The 14,213-nt window shown below is 45.7% G+C and overlaps 1 protein-coding gene across 1 annotated transcript in view; it reads right to left on the reverse strand.

Moving 5' to 3' along the window:
• Positions 1–1,097: 1,097 nt before the first annotated feature.
• Positions 1,098–14,213, reverse strand: part of PKP1 (plakophilin 1) — a 51,130-nt gene continuing 38,014 nt past the window's right edge. The window contains exons 10-14 of the mRNA XM_073320054.1: positions 10,055–10,208; positions 9,167–9,353; positions 4,088–4,172; positions 2,837–2,940; positions 1,098–1,167 (exon numbers count right to left, since the gene is read on the reverse strand). Coding sequence (XP_073176155.1) covers positions 2,869–2,940; positions 4,088–4,172; positions 9,167–9,353; positions 10,055–10,208 — 498 coding nt within the window. The 3' untranslated portion in view covers positions 1,098–1,167; positions 2,837–2,868. The remainder of the gene's footprint in view (positions 1,168–2,836; positions 2,941–4,087; positions 4,173–9,166; positions 9,354–10,054; positions 10,209–14,213) is intronic.

Genomic DNA, 14,213 nt, shown 5'->3' on the forward strand with positions numbered 1-14,213 from the left:
TACTTAACATGGGGAAATAGATTCAATATGGGTAATGACCCAGCCACTCCCAGCCTCCATTCAAAGCCAAGTTAATAGTATCTAGTTTGCATATTAATTCAAGCTCAGCAGTTTCTCGCTGGAGTCTGTTTTTGAAGCTTTTCTGTTGCAAAATTGCCACCTTTAAGTCTGTTACTGAGTGGCCAGAGAGGCTGAAGTGTTCTCCTACCAGATTTTGAATGTTATGATTCCTGATATCAGATTTGTGTCCATTTATTCTTTTGTGTAGAGACTGTCCGGTTTGGCCAATGTTTTTTACTCCTGCTCATAATAGCTTATCTTAATTAATTAGCCTCTTACTCCACCTTTTCATGTTCTCTGTATGTATAAATATATCTCCTTACTATATGTTCCATTCTATGCATCCGATGAAGTGGACTGTAGCCCACAAAAGCTTACACTCAAATAAATTTGTTAGTCTATAGGGTGCCACAAGTACTCCTGTTCTATTTCTCAGACATGAATTTGCTTCTTGAGATTTAGAAACCATGTAACCTATGAGAGAAAATACTTATCTCTGAATATGAAAGCTCACTTGACAAAGAGTCAAAAGCAGAAAGAAGTCCATGTCCACCAAGTTTAGAAATAACCAGCCATCTAAAACATTATGGTTTGTATCTGTCTACAGTGGCCATCTACAATGGAATAAACACATAGCATATAATTAGTAGTTTTACACATTTGCATAAGAATGGGTTGTGACATGGGTTGGTACAGTTGTGTTTAGTGCATATATACACACACACACACACACCCCTATATGGTGGGATTTTCCTAAGTGCCTAAGTGGGTGAAGGTGCACAACGCCCATTGGCTTTCAGTGGAAATTGTGGAATTAACTGTTTTAAGTATCTCTTTGGAAAATCCCACTCTGTGTGTATCTGTGTGTCTACACACACACACACAATTTGAAAAAAAGAGTTATTGACAACAGAAAACTTTAAACTCAAATTCCTCCTCCCCCGCCCTCCCCCCCAAAATGCTTTAAAATATCTGTATCAACCACAAAAAAATTGCATACTTCGTTTGCTTTACAGTTGGATTAACTCTATAAACACTGTATATCTGTAATGTCCTAACTGATCCCTTGAGGTTTAAGTCATTCCAGACACGAACCAACGACAAACTCTGCAAGGGAAAGACAAACAAACACCTTGATTACTCATTTCAAAATGTCTTTTTCACATTCAGAAACGTCCTCACCCTTTGACTCTCCGTAATCCTCACATCCTTTCCCTGTGCTGTTCCCCTCCCCTCCCTGAATCTGTGGTAAGGTTACAAGTATCTATCAGACCATGATTCTCAGCGGAGATGGTTACATTATTTGTCACAGCTGAAATTCACCGCTGTGCAGGGGGACTTGATTCCATCATTTTTGCCCCACCACGGGGACATTTTGGGGGGCCCACAGTGTTTGACCACACAGGACATACCGGGGGGCCAATTACTAATTTTGGATGCCCCAATTTCTGGGGTGCCCAAACGCCAGATGTGAAAGGCCTGATGTGTTAGAGATGCTGAGCAGCCCCAACTCCTGTTCGCTTCAGTTGGAGTTATGGGCAATCAACACCTCTGAAGATCAGGTTCTCCCAGTGGCATGCAATTGTGCATTTGCATCCAAAATGGCGACTTTCACACAGCGTGACGTCACGCACACCATGCGTGTGAGGCCACGCTGTGCAGCGGATGCCATTTTGTCCTACAAAATGGTGTCCTCCTTGTGGTGTGACCTCACACGTGGTGCATGCATGCCATTTTGTTTGCATGTTTGGAGACTGGACAGAATCGTCCCATGGGCACAGCCAGTCATGGGGCATCCAGTACATGTGTGCATAAAATGACGGCATGCCACTGGACCCTACATGTCTCAGATTGCTTGACCAAAAATTGAAGCAATGAATTTTAGTGAGTACTTCAAAATCCTGGTGGCCTTAACCTCTCAGCCTTAGCTTCCCTACCTGAAATATGCAGATCCTAGTACACTTCTTAGCTATCTCAATGGGCTTTTCTGAGGACTAATGAGGCTCATAAAGTGCCTAGAAGCTGTTAAGTGCCATATTAAATTTGGGAATCATTCCACGCTAATCACAAGGTCTGATTAATGTGACTCGTGGTTCAAGAATTAACATGTTCTTGGAGAGAGCTGAAACAGAAGCTGCATTGCCCAATAATTGCATTCTGCAAACTGCTGTTGAACAGTTCATATTCTAGCTTGGGAAGAAAGGTCAAAGCCACTGAAGGGCTGTCCTAGTTGTAGAGAGGAGGTGTCATGGTCACATCACATGCTGTGTTCAATGTGCGAGGCCCTGTACGAACATAGAGAAGGTACAGTTTCTGTCCTGCCGACCTCATCCGTGTAGCTGTTACACCATGTGAGTCGGAAGGAAATGGCTTCCCTACATCTTAGACCAATGAGGCAATTTCTGTGTTAGAAACAGCTAGGGCTGATGATTGGAATTTTTTCCTCCCCTATTGAAAATTTGGACTGTTTATTGAAAAACCAAAAACTGGAAATTTTTGTTGACCTAAAACTAAGTTTTTGGCCGAAAAGGTTTTCGATTGAAAGTCAAAGGTTTCTTTAAAAAGCACTTTTTTAGTGAAAAATGTCACTGACTCAAAAAAACCCCTGTTTTCTGGTGAAACAGGGTTTTCATGGAATATTTGCAACTGGCCCTAGAAACAGCCTCACATGCTTACCAAATGTAAGTGAGCAGAGCAGCATTTACATGACATGACACTGCTGCTGGTTTGTCCTTGAACACCATGTTTTTTCCAGCACTGACAATCCCCTTCTCACCTGCAGGCTGAACTTGTGCTGAAGGTCTCTGCTTAGAATCTGGAAGACAGGGTCCTGAAAGTGCTCCCGGTTAAGGACCCCAACATGTTCTTATCGAATCCTTGCTGCAGAATGAGACATGGAAGTTATTGGAAGGCAGTTAATGCAGGTAACTTGCAAATCAATAATTATCTAATGTCATTACCCATGAGTCAAATTCCTCAGTCCTACCTCAAAGGCCACCTGCATCCAGCAAGTTGGCTGCATGCACTCACTATGTCCTTTGCAGAAACGTTAATGTTGTATGCACCTTATGCAATCTTTTGCCTGCACAAAGCATGCAGTGTGCATGCAAACAGTCACAGTTATTGAGGGAATGAGTCTTTCCTGCATTGTCTTCCCACTATAGATAGCAGGACCTCAACCTGCCTTGCTGAGGAAATATCGTTGCCTATACTGGAAAGTCAGTAAGGATCAGGTATGTATGATGCATATTTGTGCAACGACCATGTGTAAAATATGCTAGAGTGACTGTCATGTCAAATTGGAGGTGGAATTGGTGTCTTAAGGAGGGCTGCTGTAAGGTTAAAAACAGGAAAAAAAAAACCCTCACCATCAACCTTTGTGTGGATTTGAGGCCCACAAGTTGCCCCCATTTTCCACACTTGCCCCTTCCCCTCAGTCAATCCTTTTACTCCCTTATGCTCTTGGCTTTCCATGGTGTGGGGAGGAGAACCCCGGTTTGGTGAAAGAAACCGGTCTGGAACAGAGGCTAGTCGCGACTCTGCCAGTTTGGGGATTTTGCTGGGGAAGGAGAGGGAACCTGACAAATGCTGGCTGCTTCTCTTGTTGGTCTAACGGATTATTCTGTCCCTGAAGTAGGGGAGGTGACCACAGGGCAGGTCTGGGGATAAAAGATGAAGTGTGGGACTAGAGAAAAGGAACCCATGTTGGGGGCTGTCACAATCACTTCTCTCGCCACACAAGTTAGGGACTGCGTGGAGCTGCTTCTTCCACTCGCGCTGGCTTTGCACCAGTGGATCTGCATGGGCCTCAATGGAGTTATTTACACCAGCGTAAAGGAGAGGTGAATGAGGCCCATATGTTGGTGGGCAGCTCCAAGGGCACTCTCAAAGCCCCTGGCTTTTCTCAGACACTGGCAATATTCAACACTGACTTACATCCCTAGCAAATTGACCTCGGGGGTAAATCCAGCCTGCTGCTATCCAGTTAGCTGAGAATCAGGAAAAGGCTAACACTTAGCTTCCTCACCTGTTTGAGAATGCCCTGGAACTCCCTGTATGACCACAGATCACTCAGCAGGAGGCGAGCGGCTTCAGCTGCTTTTGGACAGGAGCTGGAAGGATGAAAGAAATCCAGTGACTCTTAGCTGGCCACAACCCACCAATGCAAACAACCCAGCCCCTGTCAGCATGGTGTGAACCAGCTCCACCATTGCAGAGGGTTGGCCAGCCACAATGGAGATCATTCAGCTACATGCTCACAGGTTGCTTTGAAGACATCATTTGGGCAAATGCCAAGGAGGAGGGGGATTTCTGGGATGGTCCAAAGGGGAGTAACTCAGAGGAATGGGAGGAAGCGGAGCTAAAGAGACACTTCTGAACTGTAGAATCTAAAAAGCTGCAAGACAGGAGGGAAATGGCACAAGCCCCGACTCCTTTGGAACTAGATAGCACAGCTCACTCAGTAATACAATGAAAGGAACAACCTCGCGCTACTTTGGGGGGACAGCTGAGATGCGACAGAAGAAACAACAACAATACAGGTCGAACCTCTCTAGTCCGGCACTCTCTGGTCTGGCAACATCCATGGTCTGGCATGATTTTATTTTGTATTTTATGCTTTATCTACTTATTTCCTTGTGCCAATACAGTAAAATTTTGTAACAACACTAACACTTTGTTACGAAGAAAGCCGATAAGCCTTGGCTAGGCGGCGTTGCAAGCGTTGTTTCATTTATTCGCCCCAGCGAGATAAAAATAAAAAGAGACCCGTTTGACACAATATTGTTCAGCAAATTCTCTGGTTCGGGACTGGTCAGGTCCCAAAGGTGCTGGACCTGTACTAGTACCACCCCTGAAATACTTACTCAGCAAAAATTAATGGGAGTTTGCCCAAGTAACAACTTTGTGAACAAGACTCAGGCCTTCAGGGGTTTGCTTCAGGTCTTCTAAGATTTTGGAACACTCCAGACCCAGAACTGGATCCAAACTTCACGGCTGACTCTGATCACTATAACAGGCCCAGTATAAACCCTGACCACCCCGGACTTTCAGAGAGTTCTGACACAGTTCATACTCTGCAACTTGGCCCCAGCTCCAGCCAAAACCTGGACAATGAAGTGCTAGAAAGCAACTCATGCAGGGATGTGGCCAGCTCTAGGTGGGACGCAGCTGTGTCCACATGGCCAGACAAGTAGCAGCAGCAGATGCTGGTCAGACTATGTGAAATGAAGTTGACTGACTATTGGTAAAAACAAACTGACCCCTCCAAACAAGTGTGAAAATTACAGGCAATGATTTCTGCTGAGAGAGAAGGTCAGTTTATACTATGGCCGATGTACACAGTGGCTGGGTTTTTGACTCTGGAAATCTTTCGGCCTGTGACAAGCTAGAGGCTCTACCCAGTTAAGTCCCAAAGGAATGCTGTAAACCTGTAGCAGATTAAGGGTCTGATCCAATTCCTAATGAATCTTTCCACTGACTAATGGAAAGCTGGATTGGTCCTTGTTCACCAGAGGTTGCAACAGTCCCTGGGAGGTGGGAGATCCCTGTTCTAGTCCCTTTGCAGAGGAGGGACTGGAACCGTGATCTCCCACAGCTTGGGCAGGTAGCCAGCCACAGGGGACAAAAGAGTGATTTGCATTTTATTAAAAGGGCCCAGAGATGGCGGATCCCTGTTCAAAATCCTTCCCCTCAGCAGGCACAGAGGGGAATTGACCAAGGAGATCCAACATTCCAGGTGAGCACCCTAACCAATATACTATAGAGTATATTTAATTTCACATGCTTAGCGGTTGCTTGGCCTAATCAATGGTTAATTAAAATGGAACAACTTCAACAAAAAAGCCTGAGAGCGCTTGCTGTTTAAACCTCTCCTCAGGCCTCAGCAAGACTTGAACTCAAGTCTATAATAACCTAGGGGCTTCCCTAGCAAGTGGGCTACAGAGGACTTCTAATGCTTAGGCCCAATTAATAGTTAATTAAAGTGGAACAGTGTCAACAGGAAAGCCAGGGCAGCTCCCTGTTCAAATCCCTTCATGACAGTCGGTCGCTGGAGGACTCAAACCCCTGTCTTCAGCGGCCTGAGCAAGCCCCCCATCCCTTTACCACAGAAGGCTGCTTACAGCAGTTTTTTGCCCAATTCATATTTAACTAAAGAAGACCAGCTTCAGCAGGCAAGACAGAAGGAAAATGTTGTTTAAATCCCTTCTTTTCATTAGGAACAGGGAAGAATTGAGCCAGAGTCACTGCCATTTCAGGTGAGTCCCTAACCACTAGGCAACAGAGGACTTCCTGTTGCTGTGTCTTGCCTTGGCCCAATTAATAGTTAATTGAAGTGGAACAGCTTCAGCAGAAATGACTAACGGAGCCCCACCTCACCATACCTCTAAGTCCAGCGGTTGGGACATTCACTGAGATGTAGGAGAACGTTGCTTAAATCCCGTCTCAGCAAACTGCAGGTGATTGAACCAAAGCCTCCCCTAGTCTAGGTGAGCACCCAAAATGGTGGGCTAGAGAGTGATTCTTAGGCTTTCTGTGGCCCAAGTAATGGTTAATTATTTAATTAAAGTGAAACCGCTTCAAGAAGAGATGGAGAACAACCCACATCAGAGAACCCCTGGGGTCAGTGATCAGGGCACTCACCTAAAAGAGGGTACACCCTTGTTCCCATCCCTTCCCATCAAGTACAAGGGGAATTGAAGCACATCCCAGCTGAGGGCCCTCGCCACTGAGGAAAGGGTTAGACAGTAGACAGCCACCTTCTTCCCCATCTCCCCTAGTTGTGCTCTGTGGTGCTGGGCAGGTACTTGACAATCACCCATGAAATGGTGTAGACGCCTAAGTCACCTGACTGCAGGAGAGGGGTTCCTGGCTGTGAATCACAAGCAGAGATAGGGACCAAACTCCGTGACAGGCTGGGCTTAGCATGGTCCTCCACCCCCTCGGCAGCATCCCCCAGTGGCTGGCTTAGGTGGCTCCCTGCCTAGCGTGCTGGCTTTTGGGGATCCCATTCTGCGGTGCCGGTCTCTCCCCATTCACCGGCGAGGGAGCCTAAGCACCTAACTCAGGCGTAGGGAGTCCCGAATACTGCCACACCCAAGTCCCTGTGTGCTGAGACAGAGGGGAGCCGAGTCTACTTGGCCCATATTACAGGCAAGCAGCTTGGCGACCGTACGGGCGCTGAGAATGGACATGACTCAGGCAAACAGCCCTGAGACCAAAGAGGGGTTGTTGGGTTCATACCACAGACTCACCGCCAAGTCCCCAGGAGCTGCGAGTGGGCCTGCTTTGTGAATGCCACAAGCACGGAGATCACTGGGGAATGCAGAATAGGCCCCATCAGTGCGCACCAGAGCCTCACCCCTGCAAACCAGGGTGGGGAACTGAGAACAAGCAGTCTCACTGCATGCCCTAGACACAGAGCCCTGAGCCTGGGGGGCCCAAATGGGTGAGAGAGACATTCTGGAGCTCCCCTTTCCCCCGTGCTCCTGCGGGGGGAAGGGGAGGCGCAGGGTGAGAAGAGCGCTATACAAGCTTGAGCCAGTAACGGTGTAGTGACTGGGCGTTGCTCATGAAGTCTGCCTGCCCATTCTGCGCTTCCATTTGCTTTTCTCTGTGTGCCTTCTCCACAGCTCCAAACACTTCTCTGAGTATCTGAGCTTTCTCCAAGACGAGTCTCCTCTCACCTTCTGGGAGAACCTCATTGCTCATGCCGGTGCCAAGTGCCAACCAGTTCAAGCAATTCTCTGCCTCATTTATGAGTTTCAGAGTAACAGCCGTGTTAGTCTGTATTCGCAAAAAGAAAAGGAGGACTTGTGGCACCTTAGAGACTAACCAATTTATTTGAGCATGAGCTTTCATGAGCTACAGCTCACTTCATCGGATGCATACTGTGGAAGCTGCAGCAGACTTTATATATACACAGAGAATATGAAACAATACCTCCTCCCACCCCACTGTCCTGCTGATCACTTTAGATAAGCTATTACCAGCAGGACAGTGGGGTGGGAGGAGGTATTGTTTCATATTCTCTGTGTATATATAAAGCCTGCAGTTTCCACGGTATGCATCCGATGAAGTGAGCTGTAGCTCACGAAAGCTCATGCTCAAATAAATTGGTTAGTCTCTAAGGTGCCACAAGTCCTCCTTTTCTATTTATGAGTTTGTGGATTCTACTGCCATGGTTATTGCTTTTCCTCAGAGCCTGGCTGATGACTGAAGCACCAAGTGGATAATGCACTGGACTGTGACTCAGGAGACCTGGGTTTGATTCCTGACTCTAGCATTGGCCTGCAGGTTGACCCTGCCTCAGTTTCCCCATCTGTAAAATTAGGATAATGATCCTGGCTTTCTTTGTCAAGCACTTTCTAGGAGTATCGTTAATAATAATAATGCTGGGAACCCAGAGCTATAGCAACTGATTGAATAAGAGGTACATGGGATTCATAACAACATCACTGATATTTAGGGCTGGGATTTTCAGTGGAAGTTAGGTGCCCAAATCCTATTGAATTTCAATGGGATGTAGGTTCCTAACTCCCTTAGGATATGTCTACACTGCAGCGGGGAGGTGTGACTCCCAGCATGGGTAGATAGACTCATGCACCAAATAGCGGTGCGGAGATTGCAGCATGGGCTAGCTGCCAGAGTCCAAGCCTGCCTGAGCCCTGGATCCAAGCTTAATTGGCTTGCCTGAACCTTGGCCCCTGCCACAACATCCACACTGCTCTCATTAACAACTCAAGCATAGCTATATGCGTCTGCCTACCTGCGCAGGGAATCCCGCCACCTGCTGCAGTGCATAGCTCCCAGGCAAGCCCCAGCCTCGATACAGAGGGGTCCCCACTGAGAAGTGAGCGCTTTCCATTTGTCACCACAAGATGGTATCTGAGATTCTGCAGTCCTCCCCCATAACAAACATCACGGCCTTCTCAGCCCTTACAGTGATAGTACCTGGTGACCGCTGGGTCTTTACCAGTGGTCACTGAACAGCATTGCATCAGGGATGCAGTTGCTCTGGGCCCCATGGGCATGTGCACAAGTTGGCTGCATAATCTCTTAACGTGCTTGCACATGGCCCTCCAGCCTCCTCTTTGCCATCACTCACCCATTTCGGCTCAGGTTTACTACATTATTTAGCATGCTGCTCGTCAAATAAGGCTTGGCCATCTGCGGGTTGGACATGATTAGGTTCCGCATGGTGTAGCAAGCGGAGGACATGATATCTCCCAAATTGCTGTTGTTCCCGGACTGGAAGGCCAGGAGACGGGACACATCTGGAAGCACCTGGGGAGCTAAAGAGGAGGAATATTCCAGTCAGGACTGAAATAAAAACCAGTGCAGATAAATCAGATACTTGAGTAAGTCCTATGCAACACAAGGGCTGCAGAATCAGGCCCTAAGTGAGGCATTAATAATCATGCAATAGCTGCTGTGGCCTAGATCTCATAGGTATCTATGCGCCTAACTCAGTGGGAGTTACACACCTAAATACCTTTGAGGATCTGGTCCTATTTGATCGAAACAATAACAATGGACATGGCTTGGTTACGCTCGGGAAACCGTATACACCACCCCAAGAAGCCAAGTCCAGCCCAACCAGGGGAAACACTCCCTCTCCCAGAAAGAGGCCCAGAGAAACCAGCTGATCTCTCTTATCCATGAAGCATGCCAGGGATCAAGTGAGAGGCCCACTAATGGGATGAAGTAGCATTTGTTAATCAGACTGTGCACGACTCCAAAAGATGTCATAAGGGTTCCTTATGGTGGCTACAGGCCAGGACAAATAGCATCTCTTGGCCAGCATCACAGCCCTGATGCTCACCAGCCGTGGGGAGGGGACGTGTGACATCAGTGCATTTTTTTTGACGAATCTATGTCTGGTGGTGATGCTTGGCATAGTTCAGCTGATGGGTTTACAACAGAAGATGGGCTTGTGAAAGAAGGGGAGAGGTTAGTCAACCACTCAGAAACTGCTTTTATGGAAGCTCCTTACCCATGGTTTTGTGGAGAATAGGATGTCGGGACATGTTGCTCAGCAAGGAAGCCCCAGATCGGACAACTTCACTGTTACTGGATTGGAGGAGCCGCGCTATACGAGGCAAACCCTTCTCCTTTAAGCCAATCAGCTGGCTCATTGCATTGGACATCTAGGGGATAAACTAGAATTTGTTAGTGATGCCCAACCCATGCAGGACAGGTGTACTTGAACAAAAAAACTTCAGAAACAGACTTCAAAAGAGAAACTGCAGAACTAAAATTTATTTGCAAATTTAACACCATTAATTTGGGCTTGAATAGGGACTGGGAGTGGCTGGCTCACTACAAAAGCAGCTTTGCCTCTCCTGGAATTGACACCTCCTCATCAATTATTGGGAGTGAACCACATCCACCCTGATTGAATTGGCCCTGTCAACACTGGTTCTCCACTTGTGAGGTAACTCCCTTCTCTTCATGTGTCAGCATATAATGCCTGCATTTGTAATTTTCACTCCATGCATCTGAAGAAGTGGTTTTTTACCCATGAAAGCTTATACCCAAATAAATCTGTTAGGTGCCACCGGACTCCTTGTTGTATCCATACAGTATTTCTGGGTATACACACTATAGTATAGCTAGGTCATAAAATAATCATCAATATCATACTTTATTCTTCTGTAGCCTCTTGGATCCAAATCCTCAAAAGGAATTTAGGTGCTTAACTCCCATTTATTTCAATGAGAATTAGGTGCCTAAACACCTTTGAGGATCTGGGTCTCTCCTATGCATCCCTCTCTGTCCATGAACAACTTATATTAGGGGCTGGGGAGTCAGTTCTCGCCTCAGCCTGCGTGGGGTGGGAGGGTGCGGGGACAAGGTGGGGAGGTTTATGAGCTTAAATCCTATCAACATTAATTGGAGGGTTTTGAGTTTCATGCACAAACTGCCCCTCCCCTGCCACCCATCCCACCCCAAGAGGAACAAACCACTCCTTGTACAGCTAAATGATACTTTTTAAAAGACAGGTTTCAGAGTAGCAGCCGTGTCAGTCTGTATTCGCAAAAAGAAAAGGAGTACTAGTGGCACCTTAGAGACGAACCAATTTATTTGAGCATGAGCTTTCGTGAGCTACAGCTCACTTCATCGGATGCATACCGTGGAAAATACAATGAGGAGATTTATAGACACACAGAACATGAAAAAATGGGTGTTATCATACACATTGTAAGGAGAGTGATCACTTAAGATGAGCTATTACCACTTTTAAAAAGACAGGCACTTGCATGAAGTTCTGTCCTTGTTTACACTGGTGTAAATCCAGAGTGACTCCGTTGGCTTGATGCATGCCCAGCAACTCAGTCCATTCAGTTAGGTGCCTACATATGGACACAGAAGCCTGACTTTACGCCTTGTTTTTTGAATTCTTGGCCTCAGAGACCAACACTGAACAATTTTATTATGTTGCCAGACAGCTGCATTCTTTCTTCCAATAAAGGCATGTATTATTGGCATAGGGTCGTTTCTCCTCTCGGGTAATCAGCTGCAGTTCTAACCACTAGCACATTCTACTGGGTTGCCATGACAGACAGCTTGATTGCCCACCCTGCGTACACCACAGACATGTGTTGTGTTACCTATTGGTGCTAAGAGGATTGAGGTAAGTATCCCAGGACACTGAGGAGAGAACGGATCCACTAGCCTGTGACCTAAAGGGCTAAAGGATTCCATTCTGCAAACTCCCTGCACGTAGAATTCTGTCACCTTCAATGGAAGATCTGTCTGAGGAAGGCTTGTAGGATAGGCTTTGCAAATTTCCTTTGCAAGTTTCTCCCTCGCAATGTTGAGCTCATTAAAATTCACATTTGCACATGAAAAGATAGTCCAACGGAAAAAAAAAAAATCATGTACTTCCATGTCATTTATGTGCTGCTTTTGTTTTGTGCTCTGCAGTTCATCTCATGGCAACCCTGCAGTACTCTAGGAAATTTTGGGAGTGCAAACAGAGATCAATATAAGGAAAAATGCTGTAAATCTTAGCTGAAAGGAACGTGGATCTAACACACAAGGCATTGTGTGTCCTAGATTTCAGCCAAAAGACTCAGCTTAACAAAATGAAGTTTATTAATTGCCTACAAATACCACATTTCAACAAATCTCTACAGAAGAGACCTGGAATCTTCATGGCAGGAAATCTGAGTAGCGTGATTATTCTGGTAATAGAATGCTGACCAGTGTAGCATTCCATTCCATCTCCCCTTTTAAGTTCTACATTCCTACCATTCACAAAACTCTACCTTCCTGAGTCAGTAACTCACCTCACCAATCTCCCTTTTCCTTTGTTGACAAGTCTTTTCCTAAAATACATAATCAATCCCAGCTCGAGCCTGGGATATTCAAAGGTGTCTAAGAGAATTAGACACTCAACTCTAAAGGAGGGGAAAAATTCGTTTTGGGAAGGATTCTGAAAATTGGCTTTATTTCGAATCGGAAATTCTCTGTGAAGGAAAATACTGAAAAAAAAAGGTTTCAGGGTGGTAGGAATGTTCATTTCAACAAAACCATTTCTTCTCAATGCTGACTTTTAAAAAATGTAGTATAATCTAGTGTTTTTAAAAACGGAAACAAAACGTCATTTCAAAATGAAACATCAAAATGTTTTGTTCCAAAAAACATCAAAACCAGACGTTTCAACATTGTTTTGGAGGAAAACCACAAAGATAAAGTACTGCCAAAGTTCTAGTGAAATCAACCTGATGTTGTCAAGGTTCCTCCCCCACTCTGAACTCTAGGGTACAGATGTGGGGACCTGCATGAAAAACCTCCTAAGCTTCTCTTTACCAGCTTAGGTCAAAACTTCCCCAAGGTACAAAATATTCCACCCTTTGTCCTTGGATTGGCCGCTACCACCACCAAACAAATAGTGGTTACTGGGGAAGAGCTGTTTGGACACGTCTTTCCCCCCAAAATACTTCCCAAAACCTTGCACCCCACTTCCTGGACAAGGTTTGGTAAAAAGCCTCACCAATTTGCCTAGGTGACTACAGACCCAGACCCTTGGATCTTAAGAACAATGAACAATCCTCCCAACACTTGCACCCCCCCTTTCCTGGGAAATGTTGGATAAAAAGCCTCACCAATTTGCATAGGTGACCACAGACCCAAACCCTTGGATCTGAGAACAATGAAAAAGCATTCAGTTTTCTTACAAGAAGACTTTTAATAAAAATAGAAGTAAATAGAAATAAAGAAATCCCCCCTGTAAAATCAGGATGGTAGATATCTTACAGGGTAATTAGATTCAAAAACATAGAGAACCCCTCTAGGCAAAACCTTAAGTTACAAAAAAGATACACAGACAGAAATAGTTATTCTATTCAGCACAATTCTTTTCTCAGCCATTTAAAGAAATCATAATCTAACACATACCTAGCTAGATTACTTACTAAAAGTTCTAAGACTCCATTCCTGGTCTATCCCCGGCAGAAACCAGCATATAGACAGACACACAGACCCTTTGTTTCTCTCCCTCCTCCCAGCTTTTGAAAGTATCTTGTCTCCTCATTGGTCATTTTGGTCAGGTGCCAGCGAGGTTACCTTTAGCTTCTTCATAGAATCATAGAATCATAGAATATCAGGGTTGGAAGGGACCCCAGAAGGTCATCTAGTCCAACCCCCTGCTCAAAGCAGGACCAATTCCCAGTTAAATCATCCCAGCCAGGGCTTTGTCAAGCCTGACCTTAAAAACCTCTAAGGAAGGAGATTCTACCACCTCCCTAGGTAACGCATTCCAGTGTTTCACCACCCTCTTAGTGAAAAAGTTTTTCCTAATATCCAATCTAAACCTCCCCCACTGCAACTTGAGACCATTACTCCTCGTTCTGTCATCTGCTACCATTGAGAACAGTCTAGAGCCATCCTCTTTGGAACCCCCTTTCAGGTAGTTGAAAGCAGCTATCAAATCCCCCCTCATTCTTCTCTTCTGCAGGCTAAACAATCCCAGCTCCCTCAGCCTCTCCTCATAACTCATGTGTTCCAGTCCCCTAATCATTTTTGTTGCCCTTCGCTGGACTCTCTCCAATTTATCCACATCCTTCTTGAAGTGTGGGGCCCAAAACTGGACACAGTACTCCAGATGAGGCCTCACCAATGTCGAATAGAGGGGAACGATCACAACC

This window comes from Lepidochelys kempii, chromosome 21 (genome assembly GCF_965140265.1).
Source record: "Lepidochelys kempii isolate rLepKem1 chromosome 21, rLepKem1.hap2, whole genome shotgun sequence".
NCBI classification, from domain to species: domain Eukaryota; kingdom Metazoa; phylum Chordata; order Testudines; family Cheloniidae; genus Lepidochelys; species Lepidochelys kempii.